The sequence below is a fragment of the Lithobates pipiens genome, unplaced genomic scaffold (assembly GCF_037356315.1).
Source record: "Lithobates pipiens isolate NorthernLeopardFrog02 unplaced genomic scaffold, aLitPip1_a1.2 Scaffold_16, whole genome shotgun sequence".
Lineage (NCBI taxonomy): Eukaryota > Metazoa > Chordata > Amphibia > Anura > Ranidae > Lithobates > Lithobates pipiens.
In genome coordinates this window covers 619,385,204-619,409,966 of record NW_027507748.1, presented here as the reverse complement: position 1 = coordinate 619,409,966, position 24,763 = coordinate 619,385,204, and the positions used below count along the sequence as shown (strand labels likewise).

Genomic DNA, 24,763 nt, shown 5'->3' with positions numbered 1-24,763 from the left:
GATCGGGGGTATGGGGCTCACATCTATGGAGATCGGGGGTATGGGGCTCACATCTATGGAGATCGGGGGTATGGGGCTCACATCTATGGAGATCGGGGGTATGGGGCTCACATCTATGGAGATCGGGGTATATGGGGCGCACATCTATGGTAATCGGGGTATATGGGGCGCACATCTATGGAGATCGGGGTATATGGGGCGCACATCTATGGAGATCGGGGTATATGGGGCGCACATCTATGGTAATCGGGGTGTATGGGGCCCACATCTATGGTAATCGGGGTGTATGGGGCGCACATCTATGGTAATCGGGGGTATGGGGCTCACATCTATGGAGATCGGGGGTATGGGGCTCACATCTATGGAGATCGGGGGTATGGGGCTCACATCGATGGAGATCGGGGGTATGGGGCTCACATCTATGGAGATCGGGGGTATGGGGCTCACATCTATGGAGATCGGGGTATATGGGGCGCACATCTATGGTAATCGGGGTGTATGGGGCGCACATCTATGGTAATCGGGGTGTATGGGGCGCACATCTATGGTAATCGAGGTGTATGGGGCGCACATCTATGGTAATCGGGGTATATGGGGCGCACATCTATGGAGATCGGGGTATATGGGGCGCACATCTATGGAGATCGGGGTATATGGGGCGCACATCTATGGAGATCGGGGTATATGGGGCGCACATCTATGGTAATCGGGGTATATGGGGCGCACATCTATGGTAATCGGGGTGTATGGGGCCCACATCTATGGTAATCGGGGTGTATGGGGCGCACATCTATGGTAATCGGGGTGTATGGGGTGCACATCTATGGAGATAGGGGGTATGGGGCTCACATCTATGGAGATCGGGGGTATGGGGCTCACATCTATGGAGATCGGGGGTATGGGGCTCACATCTATGGAGATCGGGGGTATGGGGCTCACATCTATGGAGATCGGGGGTATGGGGCTCACATCTATGGAGATCGGGGGTATGGGGCTCACATCTATGGAGATCGGGGGTATGGGGATCACATCTATGGAGATCGGGGGTATGGGGCTCACATCTATGGAGATCGGGGTATATGGGGTGCACATCTATGGTAATCGGGGTGTATGGGGCGCACATCTATGGTAATCGAGGTGTATGGGGCGCACATCTATGGTAATCGGGGTGTATGGGGCGCACATCTATGGTAATCGGGGTGTATGGGGTGCACATCTATGGAGATAGGCGGTATGGGGCTCACATCTATGGAGATCGGGAGTATGGGGCTCACATCTATGGAGATCGGGGGTATGGGGCCCACATCTATGGAGATCGGGGGTATGGGGCTCACATCTATGGAGATCGGGGTATATGGGGCCCACATCTATGGAGATCGGGGGTATGGGGCTCACATCTATGGAGATCGGGGTATATGGGGCGCACATCTATGGTAATCGGGGTATATGGGGTGCACATCTATGGTAATCGGGGTATATGGGGTGCACATCTATGGTAATCAGGGTATGGGGGGTACAACACATCTATGGTAATCGGGGTATGGGGGGTACAACACATCTATGGTAATCAGGGTATGGGGTGCAGATACTGGGAGCTCCCACCTGAGTGCTGATCATGTTGGGCGGAGGGGCCCCGGGCTCTCTGCTCTCTCAGCTGCGCTCCGGCTCCTGTTGGTGACACTTCTCATCACACTGCACAACTTCCAGCTCTGACGCTCCGGTTGCCAGGAAACAGACAGCACGTGCTCGGGGCGGGGCCTCCTTCATGTACGGAGACAGAGCAGTAATGTGATCTGTGCGGGGAGCTCTGTGATGAGCATTGTACAGCGATGGATGGATGGAGGGGGAGGGGCGGCCGTGTGATGGAAAGTGCAGAGCGGTGCTGGGATACGGCTGAGTGCATTCTATGGGGTCATCACAGGTCACTCTCCGCACGGCTCTTCTTATTACATTCTAATGTTTCCTCCTTCACAGGGGGAGCTACAAACCATGGGGGTCCATATCACCCCCCCCCCCCCAGATAAATCTCATATCACTGATCATTACCTGGTATCTCCTAATAAACTGCAGGCTGAGAGGTAACACATGAACTTGTTCTCTCCGGAGAAGAGACGGTACAAATCCCATACTGGTGACCCCACAATAGGGATAAAACTTTTTCACGGAAGGGAGTATAACAAGACACATGGCCTCTCATTAAAATGGGAAGAAAAGAGGTTTAACCTTAAATTGGAGGCCACCCTAAAAAAAATAAAAATACATTAACCACTTGCTTACTGGGCACTTAAACCCCCCTCTTGCCCAGACCAATTTTCAGCTTTCGGTGCTTTCACAATTTGAATGACAATTACTCAGTCATTTAACACTGTACCCCAATTATTTTTTTTGTCATTTTTTTCCCCACAAATAGAGTTTTCTTTCGGTGGTATTTGATCACCTCTGGGGTTTTTTATTTTTTGCGCTATAAATGAAAAAAGACTGAAAATTTTGAAAAAAAAAACATTTTTCTTTGTTTCTGTGATAACATTTTGCAAATTATTATTTTTTCTTCATAAATTTTGGCCACAATTTATACTGCTACATATCTTTGGTAAAAATAACCCAAATTAGTGGATATTATTTGGTCTTTGTGAAAGTTAGAGAGTCTACAAGCTGTGGTGCGAATCATACAACATTGATCACATCTGATGTCCTGGTGGCCTATCTCGCTTCTTGTGACCCGAACAAGTCAGGAAAGTACAAATACCCCCCAAATTACCCCTTTTTGGAAAGTAGACATTCCAAGGTATTTAGTAAGAGGAATGGTGAGCTTTTTGATGTTGTCATTTTTTTTCCCCACAATTCCACAAATTTGTCATTGTAATAGGTTATTTCTTTCGTTTGGCATGTGTATACCACAAATGACACCCCAAAATAAATTCTGCTACTCCTGAGAATTACGATGCCACATGTGTGGAACTTTTCCACAGCCTGGCCACATAGAGAGGTCCAACATGCAGGGAGCGCCATCATGTGTTCTAGGAGCATAAATTACACATCTAACTTGTTGACTATTACACTTTTGAAGGCCCTGGAGCACCAGGACAGTGACACTGACGTGGCACTGATGACAGATGGCACGAATACGTGGCACTGATGACACGTGACACTGATGACATATGGCACTAATATGTGGCACTGATGATACGTGGCACTAATATGTGGCACTGATGACATGTGGCACTAATATGTGGCACTGATGACAGATGGCACTAATATGTGGCACTGACACATGACACTGATGACAGATGGCACTGATACGTGGCATTGATGACACTGATAACAGATGGCACGTGACACTGACAGATGGCACTGATACGTGGCACTGATGACAGATGGCACTGGTGACACTGATATGGCACTGATGACACGCGGTACTGATGTGGCACTGATGACAGATGGCACTTATATGTGGCACTGATGACAGATGGCACTTAAACGTGGCACTGGGGACAGATGGCACTGACAGGGGGCATTGGGGCAAATGGCACTGACAGGTGGCACTGGGGCAAATGTCACTGACAGGTGGCACTGGGGACAGATGGCACTGGGGGCAGGTGACAGTGGAGATCAGGTGGCAGTGGGGACAGGTGGCAGTGACATTGTGGACACTATTTTTTATTTTTTTTACCTAACGGCAGCCGTTCATCTCTCTCTCCTCACAAGCTGTCTGTGTGAGGAGGGAGAGTATCTCTCATTGGACTTGCCAATCGCGCTGTAAACCATCTCATTGGCTGTTTACAGCGATCTGTGACTGGCTGTGTCCAGGGGACACGGCAAGCACAGAACTTCCCTGATGCCCGCTCGCGGCAGCGCGCAACGCGGAAGTAAACAGGAGGACATCTAGGGCAGCCTCCCGGCAATTGCCATCTGCGCTGCAGCCGTCTTTCAGCTACAGCGTGGACGCCTAGTGGTTAATATTCTTAAAAAAATATTTTAAAAAAATGTGAAAAAAAAAATTACTCACCAGAAACCCCTGTTGCTAGGCAGTTTTCCTAATCTGCCTCTTCCTATTCCGCTGCGCTGTTTCTTCAATTCTTCTTCCTCCTTGGAGAGCGGCCCCGTTGTCTTCTGGGACATGTGTGTGTCCCAGGAAATAACAGGGGCAGGCCATTCACAAAGTGCCACAGGACTCGCACATGAGCAGAAGGAAACGGGCAGTTAGGATGGTGGTTTCCCTTAGTTAGGATGGTGGTGCAGGCCGCCATTATGATGGAAGGATTGGCCCCGGGGAGGCCAACATGCCAGGCTCACTGGACAGGGAAGTGTCCTTATTAAAAGTCAGCAGCTATAGTGTTTGTAGCTGCTGACTTTTTTTTTTTTAAATGGCCGGAACTCCCCTTTAAACTATGTAGAGGGTTCTTTACTGTAAGAGTGGCAAGGATGTGGAATTCCCTTCCACAGGCGGTGGTTTCAATGGATATTTTCAAGAAACTATTAGATAAGCCCCTAAACGACCAAAACATACAGGGATATACAATGTAATACTGACATATAATCACACACATAGGTTGGACTTGATGGACTTGTGTCTTTTTTTCAACCTCACCTACTATGTAACTATGTAACATCCCTGATAAATGTTCCATGTACATTGGTGGCCTCGCCACTAAGGACTGAACCCTCTAATAGAAGTCTGTGTACATAGGTGGTCACTGTACAATGTCCCATCATCATACACACAGTGACCTAAAAAAAGTATTCATAATTTATTTCTGGTACATCACGGGACACAGAGTAATCACTGATGGGTTATATAGGGTGTAGCGCCGGCTCCTGAAGAGCACGCTCTATGTGTTTTTGTCATTTAATATTCCTGGAACCACAGTTTGGTTTTGGGTTCATTTACACCAAATTTTGGTCTCAGTACCAGTCTAGCTGGATTGCATTGTGTTCTTCTTGACCATAGGTGGTGCTGTCATCTCTGGCAGGTGCGAGAACGCAGTCCAGTTAGGTGCATTGAGGGTTCTCTAAGTTTGTCTACATCCTTGAGTTATTCAAGCGTTCTATAACAAGTCTGTGGCAGAGACTTTATTCAAGTGTGCTACAACAAGTCTGTGACTTGCTGTAGGACATAATGTGAGAGACTTTTCTATTTGATATGTTCCAAGAGTACCTGGACTTACTACCTAAACCTTCTAACCCTCTTTGAGAGACTGTATTTTCTGTACTTTGCAAATAAAAATCCCTCAAGTGGATCTGGTGTCAGTCTCTGCAGTTCTTGTGCCATTTACCTCGGGAAACCCCTAGACATACACGAGATCAAGAAGGTAATGGTAGGCCCGATTGAATCAGCCGCTCCTTCAGGGGTCAGTGCTACATAGGGTATCACTGGGTGATTGGACACTGGCATACCCTAGACAGGAAGTGCAACCCCATATATAACCTCTCTCCATTCAAGGTGTCTTTTCCAGGATGAATTGGATGGTACCCAGGCCTCATGTCCGAAGAAACAAGGTTTTACCCGTAACACTTCTCTTTTTAGGGAGCTGGACCCCGGGATCCAGTATCTGGTTGTTTCAGCCATATTCCTGGTGGGATGCTTTACAGGCCCAGAACTGCAGATCCCCCTATTCAAGGGGGCCCCATTCTCTGAAAGTTTTTCTCTAAACAGAGCCCACCATGAGAGGTGAAGATTGGGCCTGTTACACAGAACCCTGCAGCTGAATAAGGTAAGAGAGACTCCTCAAGAATTTTTCTAATTCTAGTGGGTTTCTACTTTAAGTAAATGTATGCTATGCCTAAAGTCACCACCGGCGGCTGTCAAGAGCACATACCTTTCATGCCTAATCTGTCTGTCTCAGTGTCCACGCTGTACGCTCCTCCAGCCATGCTCCAGGTAGGATGTGAGTAGGGGGGTTTTCTCCTTCTGGGATTCTCCCCCCACGACTTAGGGGGCTGAGGTGGGCCTGAGCTTGGGGCGGTAGTATACCGCACCACCCGCTGCCGCCATTACGGCGGCTTCACATCCACCGGCCCTTCTTTCTCCTCTGCCCCAGCCTCCCCTCCATGCTTGCCCAGGAGTTCAGAGCCTCGGCTTGTGTGGAGGGAGGAGCTTTAATGCAATGCCAGCGTGGTTAGACGCCCACATCGCTGGCCACACAGGTAGTGCACTCTTTTTCAGGTGCACACAGCTTATGGAGGGACACAGAGCAGACGGGCGCATGTGAGTGTGGGGACACAGGCATTCCCAGGCAGCATTTACTTAAGCACCAAACTGTGTCTTGGTAGCAGCGGCAGTTGCTGAACTACAGTGCTCAGCAGTCAGTGCATTTTTTGTGGTACCTCTATCTTTTGTTACTTTGCACTATGGGCAGAAGAGGTATAAATACGCCGAAGAGTAGGGGCTCAAAGGGGTCCCCCTCAGGCTCTGAAGACCCCCCCTCTACAGTACCTTTCCCCTCCCCTGAAGGACCTGGGGAAACTGGCTAGGGTGAGCCGTCGGGATCAGGAGCTGCAACTGCTTCTGGCACTTCAGCTGCTGTATATATTACGCAGAAGGTTTTTTCCTCAACCCTAAATGGATTAGAGGAAAGCTTGGTGGCCTTAATCGCATCTTCACTCAGTTTAAGAAAAAGCACTAGGTCCCCCTGTGCCACCCAGGACCCTCAAACAGAGGAACTCTGGAGAAAAAGAAGAGGAATCCCCCTCAGCGGATCGGGATGAGACTGATGATTCCACTGAGGAATCTAGTGGAGAAGGGCCCTCTTCAGCTTCTCAGGATGAGAAGGTGTTGGTGCAAATTCTTGCTGGATTGGTCTGCTCCACATTTAATATACCCGTATCGGAGTCAGTTAAAGGACCCTCCTCTTGTTTGGGTTCACTGAAGCCTCCTCAAACTGCACATGCCTTTCCTGTTCATAGTTTAGGTCTGGCAGGAGGATTTTCAGGACAAATGGGTGATCTCCACAATAACTCTAGGTTACAATCTAGAGTTCCGAGAATTCCCCTCTCCTCGTTTCCTCAGATCAAATGTCCCCAAAGACCCAGAGAAAAAGAAATCTCTCTTTCTAGCATTGGATCGACTTTTGTCGCAAAAAGTTATCGCGGTAGTTCCCACGCAAGAGCAGGGATTGGGGTTTTATTCAAACCTTTTCACGGTACCAAAGCCAAATGGAGATGTCAGACCCATTCTATATCTCAAAGATCTAAACCGATTCCTAAAAGTACGGTCCCTTCGCATGGATTCAATCCGATTGGCAGTCTCCATCCTACAGGGTGGAGAACTTCTGGTGTCAATAGACATCAAGGATGCATACCTGCTTGTACCTATTTTCCCTGCTCATCAAAAATATCTGTTTCAAAGTAGAAAAACACCATTTTCAGTTCGTAGCTCTGCCCTTTGGGCTAGCCACTGCACCTCGGTGTTCACAAAGATCTTGGCTCCTACTCTAGCCAGATTAAGATCCCAGGGTATAACACTAATAGCATACCTAGACGACCTGCTCTTGATAGATCGGTCAGTAGCCCATTTGGACCAAAACTTGGTCACCACAATCAACTACCTGGAATACCTAGGTTGGGTCCTCAACCTAGAGAAGTCTTCTTTCAAACCAGTAAGAAGACTAGAGTATTTAGGTCTGGTCATAGATACATCCCAGAAGAGGGAATATTTATTCCAGGCAAAAATCAGTGCCATAAAAAGATTGATTCAGGTAGTCAGGGCAAAGAAGGGTCCTTCTATTCACCTTTGTATGAGGCTGCTGGGGAAGATGGTGGCTTCATTCAAAGCAGTTCCCTATGCTCAATTTCATTCGAGACTGCTGCAAAACAGTATCCTGTCTGCCTGGAACAAAAAAGGTCCAGGCGTTAGATTGTCCGATGCGCCTGTCTCCTACAGTGAATCAGAGCCTCAGTTGGTGGTTGATACCTGAGAATCTGCAAAAGGGAAAATCCCTTTTACCAGTTACCTGGACAGTGGTAACAACAGATGCCAGTCTTTCAGGTTGGGGAGCAGTGGACTGTCCAGGGGAGGTGATCCAAGGCCGAGAGGACCTTACCCATCAACATTTTGGAGATCCGTGTGGCATATCTAGCCCTAAAAGCCTGGATGCTCAGGTTGCAGGGTTGCCCTGTCAGGATCAAGTCCGACAATGCCACAGCAGTGGCTTATATCAATCACCAAGGAGGAACCAGGAGTCGTGCAGCTCAGGAAGAAGTAAACCAGATCTTAATCTGGGCAGAAAAGCATGTGCCGTGCATAACGGCAATATTCATTCTGGGGGTAGAGAACTGGCAGGCGGACTACTTCGTCAGCCGGCAGTTAGTCCCAGAGGAATGGTCTCTTCACCCGACATCTTCTTGGATATATGCCAAAGATGGGGAGTTCTGGATATAGTTCTCTTTGCGTCCAGGTTCAACAAAAAGATCGACAACTTTGTGTCAAGAACAAGGGATCCACTTGCATGCGGGACAGATGCGTTGGTGACTCCGTGGCATCGGTTCTCTCTGATTTATACATTGCCTCCTATTCTACTGCTGACACAAATTCATTGCAGGATCAAGCAGGAAAAGAAGTCGGTTCTTCTGGTGGCCCCAGCGCTGAGATCACATAACTCTGGAGTAAGGAGCTCGAACACAGAGATTCCAACACCGTAGGAGCTTTCGTGTATTTTTCTCTTTTCGCTGGAATGTCGAGATAGTGTTTTAGTTGCATAAGGGAAGGACTTAGTGTTAGATAATGCAGCAAGCTCCTATAACCGTAGAAAATTGCCCCTGCCTGCATCCGTGCATATGGCCATTCCTTTGATAGGTAGGTTCTCGCCAATCTCGGAGGGAAGTCTGGATTACCTCTAATGGGAGTAATCGGGATGTCCGTGGCCAAAAGCGCATTGGCCTTTACACACCCTGTCAAAAATCTGGAGAGTTGCCCCAGTAAGGGGATGCGTGTGGAGGCTAGGTGGCACATGCTGTTTATAGACTGAGGGTATCGAACCGAGCTCAGATTCCAAAATCAGTCACTCAAGATTCACCCAGCCTTTGCAACGGGCATGAACCTTCCAGTCCACCAACCTAGTCATGTGAACTGCCCAGTAATATCGCTGTAAGTCAGGGAAACCAATTCCGCCTTTAGCTTTTGGAAGTACTAGTGTCATGTACCTGGTGGAGATCGAGCTGGAGAGGGGGCTTCTCTTGCACCTCCTGTCCGACACCCCTGGTAGTGATGAAAGGGAGTGAAGTACACAGAGTGGCACGAGGGTGGATGTAGTAGATGGTGCTGGCTGGACCTTGGCAAGAACCAGGTGGCTGAAGAGCGCTGGGCAGACTCTGAGAACCGGAGCTCTGTATCGCTGGGTCAGCAGATGAAGGCGTAGCCTGGACGAAAGCCAGGAGGTCATCAACAGCCCGGCAGAGCAGGTACTGAGATGAGAGGCAGAGACGGGACACAGGCTGGGTTCAGTACACAGACAGCAAGGTACAGGAACATCAGGCAGAAGCAGAGTCAAACACAAGCCGGGATCAGGTAGGCAGGTGGAGGTCAAGGAGAGGGTTCAGGTGAAGCCAGGTCAGTTACAGGAAGCTGGAACAGATCAGGTAAACGAGCACTAGCTGAAAGACCACTCACCAATGTTCATGTGTCAGTGTTCAGTTTAGGCTATTTGGCGCCCATATGTGCACGTATGCGCGCATCTGTGTGCGCACATTGGCATGCACCCACGCATGAGCCAATACAAGTTCCTCCTTATACACACACTGGTGTACCCATGCTTGTGCACAGATGCGTGTCTGTTACAACTAGCTTTGCCCATCTGTTGCGAGACCATTTTGTCCCCCACAGGAAAGATCTAAAACATCCTCCTGTAGGATGTAAAAAAAAAAAAAAAAAAAAAAAAAGAGTGGCAAGCAAATCAGAACAGTCTGCATTTTGTACAATAGGCAGGGTAAAACCGTCATCTTTAAGATAAAGGACCGTCCAAACCAAGATAGGGAGGGCACATCCAACCTAAGGAGATCCTGTTGTATAACTTTCAGTTCGGATAAAACGTTTTTATCATACAATGTGGCTAGATTATCAGGGAGTTGGATACCCAGATAGGTGATGGCCTCTGTTACCCATCTGAAAAGGAAATTTGTTTGGCATTGCTGCACGAGATCGGTCGGTAGAGAAACGTTTAGTGAAAATGATTTAGAGTATTTGATTTTTAGATTCAAAATGCGAGTAAAGTGGTATAGGAAGGGCATAAGGTTGGGTGGGGACATCAGCGGTGAGGAAAGAAAGAGCAGGATGTCATCCACAAAGGCCGCAATTTTGTATTCCCTTTGACGAACCTCTATGCCTGTTATATTCGGATTAGTCCAGATAAACCGTAGTAGAGGTTCTAGTGTGAGTATATATAGTAAAGGCAAAAGAGGACACCCCTGCCTAGTGCCATTATGGATGGGGAAGGAGTTCAATAAGTGGCCATTGACTCGAACTCTAGCTCGTGAATTCACAAAAAAGGATCTGATGAAAGCATGCATACAGCTCCCCAAACAAAGAGCTACTAACACCGCCTCCATGTAGACCCGGGCCACTTGATCAAACGCCTTCTCCGCATCCATTGCCAAGAAAAATCCCTCCCGTTGGGTGGAGGTGAACCAATGATGTAAATTCAGGGCTTTAATGGTGTTGTCCTTAGCTTCCCTGCCAGGGACAAAACCAACCCGATCTAAGCCTACCCAGGTGGGTGCATGGTAAGCTAAGCGGGTCACCAAGATTTTAGAGAAATGTTTGACGTCCACTTTCAGAAGTAAAATTGGCCAATAGTTAGCTACATTAGTGGGATCCTTACTTTCTTTGGGGATCACTGAAATGTAAGCTTCCCACAAGGTTCCCAAAGGGCAAGGGGTAGTAGCTATCATGTTAAAAGCTTTAAGGAAACGCGGTGCCAGAAAGTCTGCAAAACATATATAGTATTGCGTTGAGAAGGAATCCAGCCCCATGCTTTTGCCAGGTTTCGTGGCCTTCGGGGCTTCTGTCCATTCCTCAGAGGACAATGGGGATTCTAAAGCGATTTCCGACAGAGCACCAGGGCTATATTTACTAAGAAAGCCCTGTATCAATTCGGAGCGGGTCTCATCTGCCACAGGACTCTGGCTTGTCCCCTTAAGATTGTAGAGTTTTCTGTAGAAGTTAAGGAATTGTTGTGCAATGTCTTCGTTTTTGGAGTAGATTGTCCCAGATGGGTCAGTCACACGGTGGACTGTGGAAGCAATGGTACATTTTTGCATGAATCTAGCTAATAGCTTACCTGGCTTGTTGCCCTGCTCGTAAAACAGTTTTTGTGATAGTATGTGGCGTCTTCGTGCCCTTTTAAAGAGTTTCTCCACCAACAGTGATCGCATGTCTGCTAACGCTTTAGCTACCTAGATAGCCTGGGAGCATTTATATTGAGCTTCCAGCTTAGTTATCTTTTTAGAAAGGGATAGTATCAGTGCTTTATGTTCTTTCTTTTTCTTAGCTGCTATAGCAAGCAGGTATCCCCGTAAAAGACACTTATTTGCCTCCCATTGAGTGATGGGTGACATCTCAGGCATGCCATTATGACAAAAATAGTGGATAAGGACCTGTCTGATGTTTTACAAATCTCCAGGGTCACCAAGGATGGAAGCATCAAGTCTACACGTCTTAGTGGACCCCACCCTCTGTGAGAATCATAAGGTTTAGTTTAATTGGGTGATGGTCGGAGAGCACCATGTTTTCAATGGTCGCGTCCACAAGGTACATCAGGTCTGTCAGATGAATAAAGAGATAATCCACCCTCGAGTAGCGATTATGTGGTGAAGAGAAAAAAGTGTAATTCATCTCTTGAGGGTTAAGAGTGTACCAGGTGTCATGCAACGTAAGGGAAGCCAATTGAAGCTTCACCTGACGCAGAGCAGAGAAGGGAAATGAGGAGGTGCCGGTGGATGTATCCAACAGTGGGTCTAGAGCCATGTTAAAGTCCCCACACAGGATTAACAGGCCTGCTTGAAATGAAACAAGTTTCAAAAGGGTCACTTTAAGAAAGGTCACACTCTTGGAATTGGGACAATATACGTTTGCCAGAGTCATTGGTTTGTCTTTCCAGGTGCCCTTTACAGAAATCTGCCCTCAGGGTCCAGCATTTGGTCAGTAAGCTGAAACATGAGCGACTTGGCCAGCAAAATGGAAACCCCCTATATTTTGGAGTCAGCACAGGTCGTGTGGTATGCCTCAGGGAAGTGCCTATTAGCTAGGCAGGGGATAGATTCTGTTTTGAAGTGGGTCTTCTGGAGAAAGACAATTTGAACTCTATATCGGCGAGCTTCCGCTAAAACACTGCTGCGCTTTTCCGGTACATTGATGCCCTTAGCATTTAAGGAATACGCTTTTGAGTGATAGAGGAGCTGAAGAATGCACCGTAAAAGACATGGGTGAGCAATAGTAGTGCTCGTGAATGGCCCTCGTAGGTTGTAGATGGAGGTGGTTCACGGGGGGGGGGGGGGGGGTTAGGGAGATTAGAGGGAGTATAGAAGGAGAGAGGGTCGAGATATCTCTACCCAATGTATGCACTGCAGGTGTTTCCCGTAATGGACAGAAGACCCTAACTGTATGCGGTGGGCACCCCTAATACAGGTAAAGCATGGAAAATACCAGAGGTGGGTGTAGCCCAGATGGTCCACCTAATCGGGGGAAACTAAGGGGGTTTAGGGACAGGGAAGAAACTATTCCGGTTATTTTCAAAGGGAAACCTGCCTCTTTGAGGTGAGAAAGAGGCCTAACACCAAGGAAGATGCATACGTAGCTACCACCCAGAGACTCCTCAGCTATAGATACCAGAGGGTTCCATATAGAGCCCACCCAGGATAGCCCCCCCCCTCATTGTATTTCCAGGATCTAAGCAAAGGTAAAAGTGGTATGTGACAGAAAAGCCAGGAAACCCAAACAACTGCTATGGTTGGTACCGTGCTGCACGTCCAGACCCCCGCCTCCAGGGCCCCACCTAAGGGGCACAAGCCCATGGAGCCCAGGGAGCAAAGGCCCCATTACCCCATCCTGCACCACTGGGGACATCCTGGACTCACACAGACAAAGGGGTAACATCACCCCAACCAGGGAACAGACCCCACAGACCCCATAATGTGTATATATAAAAAAAAAGGCATCCCTCAGGTTGAAGGCCCTCCATTGGTAAGTTATCACTTTACTTGACACTTTATAACAAGTAGAGGGTTATACCCCTGGACCTCTGATATGTAACAAATCTTGAGCATTTTAAATGTTATCGTATCTGGGACCCCCGACCCCAAGATCCCAACCCCCAGGCCGCAGCAGGAGCCGTGGGCCTGAAGTATCTGAAGCATTGGGGTACAGGGTCTCACACACAACTAAGGATCAATCCCATTTCTATGTCAGGAGAAGAAACGCCCTCCCGCCATACTACACACGAGCATAAGTATTGCTAACATTAACATCAATTCCAAGGTACATTTGCTCTTGCTCTGATATTAGGCTGAAGTCTCATGGGTTTTACCAAAAAATAAATAAAAAAGGGAGAAACAAAATAGCAAAACACCCGGGGCCAAACTATAGGAGGAAAAAGACAACCCTAAACAAAATAAATCAGTTAAACAAAAACTACTATTGCTGTGATGTCCTTCATGAACTGCATAGACTTCCTGTTTATGCAAAAGAATAGTGACACATTTATATCAGCCGGCGGAGTAGAGCACAGGTAAAGACCACACAACTAATGTCCAGTGGCCTGCATGTGTGGGGAGTGTGTGGGAACACTTGCAGCTCCCATAAGAACAACTGTGACTGCGGCCAGTGCATTTTGCATTGTAGCACAATCAGCATAGTACCTATAGCACACACATTTTGGGAGTCCTGAGAGAGGATGTGTGTCTCCACTCATTGTAGTCACAGATTCCTGCATCCAGGAGACCTGTCTGCTCACTGGGTTCCCATGTAATGTAAGGTCAGCTACACAAATAAGAACAACAAAAACTGCCCCCCAGGCTTGGGAGGATTACCTGAGTACCCATGCATAAGAGGATGTGAGTCACATGGCCACGTAGGGTATGCCATATATGTGGTCATCGCAGCCCGGTGCCTATATTCTGGAAGCTGTCCATGGATTAAGGTTCAATGATAACACTGTGGTCAGTGAAAACATTTCTAAATCCCCAGGACTAGAGGCAGAAACCTAAAAGTGATGCAAGTCATCTCACCCAACCGCTGGTTTCACAACTAGCGGTCCATTCTGACAAACGATGGAGAAGCTTGTGGGCTCTCATCTGTCTCTATGAGGAGCTGGCTGAGGGTCTACAATGCCTCTGTCTGTGCGATCTTAGAGTGTCATCAGGGTGTGTGGGGATCCAAAGATCAGGTTGCTGGAATGCGCTGTACTAATCTGGAACCTCTGCCAACGGGGTGCCCAGGGTGTCGCAGAAGGGCTGCAAGTCGCCTGGGGTTCCCAACTGTGCCATACGATTGCCAATAGTTGCTTGTAAACAGAAGGGGGATTTCCATCGATAAATGATGCATCTGTCACATAGAGCATGCAGCAGGGGACGTAGGTCTCTCCTATATTGCAGTGTGTTTGCCGAAAGATCCTGGAATAATTGTATGTAAATGTGCACCGTCGTGTTCCAAGCGATCATGATTGTGGGCTAGGTGCAGTATTTCTTCCTTCTGGGTAAAATTGACCAGACAGCACACTGCATCTCTGGGGGGATCAGTGTCTCTACCTCTCGGTCTGAAAGCTCTGTGGCACCTTTCCAATTCTACAGGGGCATCAGGCAGCAGAGTATTAAAGATGCCCCAGACAGCAGATTGTAGTTGGGGCCCTTCCACTGACTCCGGTATGCCTCTTACCCGCAAGTTGCGCCTGTGGCCTCTATTGTCCAGGTCTTCCCTATGTCGGTGCATATCCATCAGGTGCTGGGCATGTACACTGGTGACACTTTGGACTTGCTGAATGGCTGTCCCATGTGTCCTGGTTGTTGTTTCCACGTGCTTCAGCCAAAAGTCCTGTGCTCTGATGTCCGTTTTAAGGTCAGAGATAGAGGTACTTTTAATATTCACTCCGACCTGTTGGAGATTAGCTAAGCACAGTAGGGGAGAGGTGTGTGGAGCAGGCGTACCCAGGGAGTCCGCGTTGGCGGCGTAACTCGCCACACTCCGGTCCGAGTCCTGAGATGTGGATCAACATCGCTGGTGTATTCCAGATGAGTTGAGTGGATGGGTCCTGCTGGGATTGGGTGACTGACAAGCTCCTCCTGGTCATCAATCACACATAGGTGGAAGGATTGTCCCATTGATTAAAGGCAGTACAGGAGCTCTAGGTGGCGGAGCTCTCAGTTTATGCTGCCATCTTCCTCCGGTGCTAGGCCACACCCCCCATATTGCTTCTTTATACACGTATGCTGCTGAAATGTACTCTGCTTCAGTTGAAGATAGAGTGACAGTTGCTTGCTGTCGACTAGACCAACTTATGGTTCTTTCCCCATACTGGAAGATGAATGCACTTGTGGATTCGCGGTCTGTGCAGTCCCCGGCCCAATCAGCATCCACATAGCTGACCAGTTTTGGATTTGATGCTGCTGGTAACCGTAACTTCATCCAAATTGTTCCTTTGAGGGACTGCATCACTCTTTTTACTGCGTTCCAGTCAAGCTCACAGGGAGCTGAAACTTTCCTGCATAGTATGCCCAATGCTTCGGCTATGTCTGGTCTTGTCACAGTGGCAACATTTAGCAGCTTACCAATTGCGCTGTGATACATGTCATTGTTGGGTAGCAAGTTTTCAATCAAATTGCTCTTTAGCCTGGTTCCATAGGAATTTTCACTTCCTTTGCATCTTGCATATGGAATTGTTCTAAGATTTCTGAGATTTTCTGAGATTGAGAAGATAACTTCCATCTTCTTCTCACTCTATTTGGATTCCCAGATAATGGCTAATGTTCCCAAGTTCTTTGATTTCAAAAAAAAATTTCAGCTCGTGAACTATCTGATTGTAATCCCCTTCTTGTTCAAAACACCTCTAAATGTCTGTTGCTAGGGGGTCCCTCGTAGTCTGCCTCCTTCAGTGCCCGGGCACCTGACGTCACTTCCCCTCGGCGAAGAAGGGCTCAGCTCTGCCCCCTCCCTCCTGACAGTCATCTGGGACACATGACAGGTCCCAGATGACTGCATGGCCAACCGTGTCGCTGTTCATGCATGCGCAGTGGGAGCCCGACTGTGAAGCCACAGCCGGGTGCCCACAGCTGTAATGCCGGCGCCGCCAAGAGGAGGGGGGCATGAGCATCGCTGGACCCTGGGCCAGGTAAGTGTCCAATTATTAAAAGTCAACAGCTGCAGTATTTGTAGCTGCTGACTTTTAATTTTTTTTCTTCATATAGGAAAGCAGTTTTAACATCTAGGTGTTTAACTTGCATGCCTTTCCCAGCTGCAACGCTAAGAAGTGCTCTGATGGTGGGGTGTTTTATCTTGGGAGCGAATGTTTCATCGTAATCTTCACCAACTTTCTGGGTATAACCCTTGGCAACTAGTCTGGCTTTGTATTTGTGAATATAACCTTCTGCGACTGACTTTACTTTGAAAGTCCACTATAGTTTTGCAGTTAGGAGGGAGCTCTGTGAGTGTCCAGGTTTTATTTTCTTGAAGTGACTTTAATTCTTCTTCTGCTGCCTTTCTCCATTTATTGGCTTCACATTTTGGCAGTTTTTCAATGTCTTCCCAGGATGTTGGTTCAAGTACGCTGCGTTTTTTGACAGTGTATGACAGCTTGTGGGGTGGTTTCCCCTTTGTAGTCCAAGTAGATCTTCTGATTTCAAGCAATTCAGCAGGATCTAGTGGGGAACCTGATTTAGGCATTGTGAGTTCCACCTCTTGTTCTGACTCTTGCACAGGTTTGCTTTGGTTGACCTTTCCTTCTGGTTTGCTTGGCATTTTTACTTCACAGCTTTCAGGGATTGATGTTTCTGATGATGGGCTCTCATTAAAATAAACACTACAGGTTATCGTCACTTTGTCAGTCTTTGGGTGAATGATTCTTTAACACTTAGTTTGCTTGCTGTAGCTACTAGAATGCCCCCTATGGCTCTATTCTACAGCTTGGATCGCTTTTCACTTGGAATATAGCAGTAGTGGGGCATCCATAAAGGGTGCAGGAGCGCCGCCCCCTCTCTCCTGTCACCTCTCTCACCATAGATAGAGTCACGCATTAAACAAATAAATCCCTGACGAAGGAGCACGCATCATCACACTGCGACCTGGGACTCCATAGACTGACGATCTCCCCTGTGTCCTGCCTGCTTTAGCCTGGAACACTGGAAGCCACCGGCACCGCCAGACAAGACTGCACAGCGTGTGAGGATCGTCCCCTGTGGAGCCTCGCTGTCCATCCTGCTGTCCATTTGGACCTCATTATGATGTGCCTGTTTTTATCCTACTCAGAGTGAGTGCATTTTTACTACAATTAAAAATGTGTGTTAGACTACTGCACTTAGGTTGGATCAGATTTTTAATGAATGACAATATTTGTTTGCTTTGTTAGCAGCAGCTTGGCATTGCTAAGCCTATCATCTACTAGGACCCCCAGTCCTTTTCCATCCTAGATTCCCCCAGAGGTTCTCTCCCCCCCCAGTGTATAGATTGCATTCATATTTTTGCCACCCAAATGCATTATTTTAAATTTTTCTACGTTAAACCTCATTTGCATTTGTAGTTGTCCACCCCATTAATTTGTTCAGATCTTTTTGCAAGGTTTTCACATCCTGCGGAGAAGTTGTTGCCCTGCTTAGCTTAGCATCATCCAAAAATACAGAAATTAAACTGTTTACCCCATCCTCCAGGTCATTGAACAAATATGAAAACTATACACAGGGAAAGAGGTGACAAACCTCCGGGACTTTTAACGGTATCAAGTACGAAATAGTTTATGGGAACAAATGATGATCAAAAGACAGACCAAAAATAAAATATTTATTAACACAAAATATATTAACAATTAATATATTTTACAGGAAGCCTTTGATCAGATATGGAGACGTTATATAGACAATGTTTTCTTCGTCTGGACTGGAACTGAAAGGGACCTTCTGTCGTTCTTTGAAGGTTTAAAGACGAATATTTTCAATTTGAAATTCACGATGGAAAGGAGCCAGTCTCACCTTACATTTTTAGATCTTCAAAGTTTTGTGAATTCTGATGGCTGCCTGGGATCTACGCTTTTTTTTAAACCATCAGCAGCAAACACCATACTACACGTCACCAGTTCCCATCCGGCGCCCTTAATATCTAGCGTGCCCTTTGGTCAGTACCTCTGTTTAAGGATGAACTGTAGTGAGGATGTTCTTTTTGAAAAGGGGGCTAAATTACTTCAAGATCGTTTACGGCAATGTGGCTACAGCAATAGGTGCCTGAAACGATCGTATCTTCGAGCCAAAAAACAAAATAGATTGGTTTTGATCCATGATAAAAAAACACCCAAGCCAGATCCAGGGATTAGATTGATAACCCGTTTCTCTGGACAGCACCAACAGGTACGTGATATCTTGAATAAGTATTGGTACCACTTGAGAGCTGATCCCAAGATATCTAAACATGTGGGTGATCGCCCCCAGATCACTTTTAGACATTCCCAATCTCTTCGAGACACTTTAGTTCAAAGTCATTATGCCCCACTAGCCAAGAGTAGTATCAGAGATACCGGCACCAAACCTTGCCACAGATGTAACTGTTGCTGCTTCCTTTATTCATCAAAACGCATTCTATTACCACATGGCCAGATCTTTAAGCCTAGATTTCTGGCCACGTGTCAATCAATAGGTGTAGTTTATATAATGATGTGCCAATGCGGTGCTCTCTATGTTGGCAAGACGAAACGTCCTTTCTTTCACCGCATCAGAGATCATATATCTTTGGTGCGGGCCAAGAAAATGGAAACGCCAATAAGTCGGCACATGGGTTTATACCATGTGTTTGATGAGACTCTCATGCATTTCTTTGCACTGAAGTCGATTCCCCCCCCCCCCCCCGGTGAGAGAGGGGGTAATAATGATCATACCCTGCTGCAGAGTGCAGAGGGAAGCACATTGGATTTATATTTTGAAAGCCACATGTGCTCCTGGTCTAAACGATGCTTTGAACTATAAACCATTTCTTTAAAAAAATTTGCATAGATATATATGGCAAACTAATGGTATTCTCTCCTCTTTTTTTTTTTTGCATATTTATTTCTGTGTAATCTGTAATTTTATTTTCTTGATCATACATCACGGGACACAGGAGCTTCATTACATAGTGGGTTATATAGGCACCTCTGGTGATTGGACACTGGTTAACCCCAATTAAGGAGAATTCCTCCCCTATATAACCCCTCCCATATGGGAGGCACCTCAGTTTTTTCGCCAGTGTCTATGGTGGTTGGTCACGTAAAACATGTGCTATGAAGAAAGCTCTGTGCAGGTCCCTGCGGGGGCCTAAGGGCTACAACAAACCGGATCCATATCTTGGGCCGATATTTGACTCCCAAGATGGTATGGTACCCAGGCCTCGTCAGCCGAAGAAACGAGGTTTGGCCTGTAAGTCCTCTCCTATTGGAAGACTGGGCTCTGGGAAAACCAGACTTGGTGTACTGTTTACACAGAGCGCACGAAAGTTTCTGGCAGAGTCTTTTACATGGTCCAGGTAGGAGGCTTTTCCGAGAAAGAGCCCCAGATAAACCTGAAGGTTGGCTAACACTGCCCGCCGTGATGGGTGAAGGCTGGAATTTGTCTGTTTCAGCAATTCCTGCGGCGACGACAGGTAAGGGAAGTTAATCCTATATATATATAATTATATGATGGATTTCTTCATTTTGAGTAGTTGTATGTCTTACCTGGTTCCCACCACTAGAGGGAGTAAGAGCAGCCTGATGCATACTTGCATGCCTTTCAGTACACACGCTCAGTGAAGCCTGGTTCTCCAGCTGTCTCACGTCTCCACTGCAGTCCCTGCCACAATAGAGGTAATACAGGGGTCCCACGTAGTCTGGGGGTCCCACGCAGCTCCGATGGAGTTTTCCTTTCCCCCCTGGATTCCGTGGTCCTCGTGCACGCATGCCGGGCGTGCTCCCGGCCTAATGGAGGAGGGGGGAGTGTGGTTGTGAGCCGTGCACGTCAGTGTGCACGGCGCTGTACTGCGCAGGCGCCAGGCGGCAGTTTTAAAAAGCCCAGAGCGTCAGGGGGCTGTAAGTGGGGACACAGGAGCTGTGGGCAGTAAGCATCCCAGGGGATTGGATCCAGGTAAACCTTAGACACCTACTCAGCATCAGGTTGTGCAGTTTAAGCATATATATGTTATTGTGAGACTTTTAGCACAACAGTGATTGCACTTTGTACTAGTACCTATGCTTTATAGCTTATGACTATGTCTCCTCGTAAGAGGGTCTCAGGGGGAGGTAACAAGAGCACTGGTAAATCACCGCCTAGGTCCAGGGGTTCTAAAAGTGCCTGTAAGTTACCATCACCCCCCTGCAAGACTGGAGCCAGCCTCTCAGGATGTGTCAGTGCACCTGTCAGGTTTTGCAGCCTCTCCTAATGTTTCAGCCCCGGTATATGTCACTGAGGACTCCCTTAGGGCTAAATTGGAGGGTTTTGAAGGGAGAATAATAAATTTTATTTCTGCTTCCCTGAAAGATAGCAGGAAAAGGGGTAGATCCCCTCCATCTGCTGAGATTCCTCTCTCAGATGATTCTTCTGACAATGAGGAGAGATCCCTATCTTGGGACAGGGATCATGAGCAGTCGGATGAATCAGAGGAAGAGGAGAGAGTCCCCTCCTCCCAGGCGCTCAGAAAACAGGTGCAGTATTATACTGAATTGGTGCATACCACATTCAGAATGCCTGCTGCTGAAGTCGCTACGTCCTCTGTTTCTTCCCTGGGAGTCAGGAAAGCCCCACAGACTGCCTATTCCTTCCCAATTCATCCCTTAATGGATGAATTGTTGTATGAGGATTGGGGACATATCCCGATAAACTGTTTGCTCCTCCTAAAAGGTTTTCTATGCATTATGCTCTGGAGGAAAGTTTCACCAAGAAGTGGGGGGTCCCATCTCTTGATGCGGCTGTTTCTTGCGTGAATAAAAACCTGACTTGTCCCTTGGATAATGCGCAGGTATTTAGTGTTGAAAATATTTTTATTGAACATTTCAAATGAAAACAATAAGACAGTAACCATCATGAGGCAAAAACAAGCAAGAACAGTAACAGGATTACATTCACGGGTGTCCGGCTAATGACTATCAGCCACAGTCGGTCCCGTCGGAAAGTCTGGAAAACATCCCGTTCCCAATCCACAAGGCCACAGCAGGGACAAACACTCATGGGTTAATACATGAGACAACGTGTAATTAATATTGCAAAGAAGACAGAGAGAAAGAGAGAAGAGAAAAGGGAAGAGAGGAGCAAGAGAAAAGGGAAGAGAGGAGCAAGAGAAAGAGGAACAGAGTGGTAGAGGGGAAAAATGAATAGTAAGATGAGAGGAGAGGGAAAGGGGGGAAGGGGAAGAGATAGGGATAGGGGGGGGGGGGGGTAGGGTAGGAGAGAGCCCACAGCGTCTCTACGCGTCCAGGATTTGTTTCATTAAGGTGTCAGAGGAAGAGAAGCGGAGCCAGATCGACCATTGAGATATAAACTTGGTGTAAGTGTCATTGTCCAGTGCCAACATCTCCTCCATTCTCATGGTGTCATTCATAATGGATACCCACCGCGACAATGGGGGAGTAGTCGTCGTCTTCCAATAAGCAGGTATTAGCTGCCTAGCAGAGGACATAATGCTCAGGTATTTAAAGATCCAACTGATAAGAAGCTGGAAACCTTATTAAAAGCCTCCTTTTCCATGACTAGCACTGTAGTGCAACCTACAGTCGCAGCCGTGGGGTTGTGTCAGTTCCTCAAGGAACAGGTTAAGCAGATGCTTGGGCTCCTTTCCAGTGAGGAAGTAGAGAATTAGGCAGAAATACCTCATATTCTGTGTTTCATGATTGATGCGATTTTGGATTCTGTCCAACAAGCATCACGTTTGTCCCTCATGTTGGTACACATGCGAAGGGCCCTATGGCTAAAGAATTGGGCATCTGAGCTGTCATGCAAGAAGCATTTATTGGGTTCCCGTTTAAAGGGGAACGTTTGTTTGGAGAACAATTAGACAAATTCATCCAAAAAATTTCAGGAGGTAAATCTACTTTCCTTCCAGTCAAAAGGAGCAAACGTCCATCATTTAGGCATGCTCTCTCTCCCGGAGCATCAAGCTCTAAGCAGTGGCGATGGCCTTCTCAACCTTCCTCTACAGGAAAGGCTCAGGGCCGGGCCCAGGGGCAGAGAAAGACTTGGGGGCGAAATCCTGATAAGCAGAGCCCAAAAGCTTCCTTGTGAAGGGGCGCCCCCTCTCGGCCGAGTGGGGGGAAGGCTCCTGCAGTTTGCAGGAGCCTGGCGGGAAGAGATCCGGGACATGTTAGAGTTTCAGGAGATTCCACCTTCTCGCTTTCTAAGGTCAAGGATCCCCAGGGATCCAGTAAAGCAAAAACCACTATTTCTGGCCTTAGATCACTTACTATCCCAGGGGGTGATAGCAGAAGTGGACCCAAAAGAACAGGGTTCAGAGTTTTACTCAAATCTCTTCACCGCTCCGAAGCCAAATGGAAGTGTCAGACCTATCCTAGATCTGAAGGATCTGAACCAGTTTTTACGCATCCGGTCCTTCCGAATGCAGTCAATCCGCACTGTGGTCTCCTCCCTGCAAGGAGGAGAGTTTATGGCATCAATAGACATCAAGGATGCATATCTCCATGTGCCAACTTTTCCCGCACACCAAAAATTTCTAAGGTTCGCAGTAGAGCGGCGCCATTTTCAATTTGTGGCCTTGCCGTTCGGGCTTGCTACGGCCCCTCAAGTCTTCACAAAGATTCTGGACCCTCTCTTGGCAAACCTAAGAGCTCAGGGTATAGCCGTCATGGCTTATCTAGACGATTTGCTTCTCATGAAGAAAACCGTAGCGTTCCTGAACCACAGCGTTAAAAGAACGCTAGAACTAGTGATGGACGAACTTCCGACGGGACGTTTCGCGAAAGCGAAATGCGAACGGACCCAAACGTTCGCGAAACCGAACGTTCGCCGCGGGCCCCATTGACTTCAATGGGAGGCGAACTTTGCAAACCTTCATGTCGAATTTGCGGCCACGTGGTAATTATTAGGGGGTAAAACGTAGTCCCACCATCTGGACAATGACATAATACATGTATGAGGTGAATTTGGGATCGATAACTACAAGCATTTTTATTTTATTTGGGAAATTGTTCTAACAATTCAGGACTATGGAGCTAATGAAGGCAATGGAGGAGAGGGAAGGTCAGGGACCAGGGTAGGCAAAGAAGAGGGTGCAGGAGATGATCACCAGCAGCGTGACATACCGGAATGACACATGCACCGTGATAGAGGCATCTGACAGCAGCACCGTAATACAGAGCACTGACAGCAGCACCGTGACATACAGCGCTGACAGCAGCACCGTGACATACAGCGCTGACAGCAGCACCGTGACATACAGCGCTGACAGCAGCACCGTGACATACAGCGCTGACAGCAGCACCGTGACATACAGCGCTGACAGCAGCACCGTGACATACAGCGCTGACAGCAGCACCGTGACATACAGCGCTGACAGCAGCACCGTGACATACAGCACTGACAGCAGCACCGTAAGCAGCCCCAGGAGGAAGTCAGCACAGCACAGGGATGGTGTGATCCCCTCATAATAAGAACCCCCAGGAGGAAGTCAGCACAGCACAGGGATAGTGTGATCCCTTCATAATAAGAACCCCCAGGAGGAAGTCAGCACAGCACAGGGATATCATAAGCAGCCCCAGTAGAAATATGACACCGCTCAACCTCTTCAAAGAGGAGGGTAGGGGCATATAGTACGGTGTGCTTTTTTGGGTCAAGGAAGTGAGCAGACTGTACGTCAGTCCCTATACCGCTGAAGGACTGCTGCAGTATAGGGCAGCGGTCAGCAGTGGTGCACGTCAACCCTATCTATTGTGGACCGATAGCGGTCCTTACAGAACAGCAGACTGTACCGCACTCAAGCCTATGTACCGTAGCACCCTATACCAAGTTACCAGTCCTTATAAGAACTTTTGTGGACCAAGCAGGTTGTGTATTAGTGTTTAGCAGACTGTACGTCAGTCCCTATACCGCTGAAGGACTGCTGCAGTATAGGGCAGCGGTCAGCAGTGGTGCACGTCAACCCTATCTATTGTGGACCGATAGCGGTCCTTACAGAACAGCAGACTGTACCGCACTCAAGCCTATGTACCGTAGCACCCTATACCAAGTTACCAGTCCTTATAAGAACTTTTGTGGACCAAGCAGGTTGTGTATTAGTGTTTAGCAGACTGTACGTCAGTCCCTATACCGCTGAAGGACTGCTGCAGTATAGGGCAGCGGTCAGCAGTGGTGCACGTCAACCCTATCTATTGTGGACCGATAGCGGTCCTTACAGAACAGCAGACTGTACCGCACTCAAGCCTATGTACCGTAGCACCCTATACCAAGTTACCAGTCCTTATAAGAACTTTTGTGGACCAAGCAGGTTGTGTATTAGTGTTTAGCAGACTGTACGTCAGTCCCTATACCGCTGAAGGACTGCTGCAGTATAGGGCAGCGGTCAGCAGTGGTGCACGTCAACCCTATCTATTGTGGACCGATAGCGGTCCTTACAGAACAGCAGACTGTA

General features: G+C 47.7%; 1 protein-coding gene across 2 annotated transcripts in view; it reads right to left on the bottom strand.

Annotated features, from left to right (window-relative positions):
• Window positions 1–24,763, bottom strand: part of TEX26 (testis expressed 26) — a 149,043-nt gene that overhangs the window by 64,603 nt on the left and 59,677 nt on the right. The window contains exon 1 of one of the 2 annotated variants that reach the window (XM_077484091.1): window positions 1,603–1,746. The exons of the other annotated variant lie outside the window; for it this stretch is intronic. Coding sequence (XP_077340217.1) covers window positions 1,603–1,617 — 15 coding nt within the window. The 5' untranslated portion in view covers window positions 1,618–1,746. Of the gene's footprint in view, window positions 1–1,602; window positions 1,747–24,763 lie in introns of those variants that run through there. 2 annotated transcript variants of the gene reach the window in all.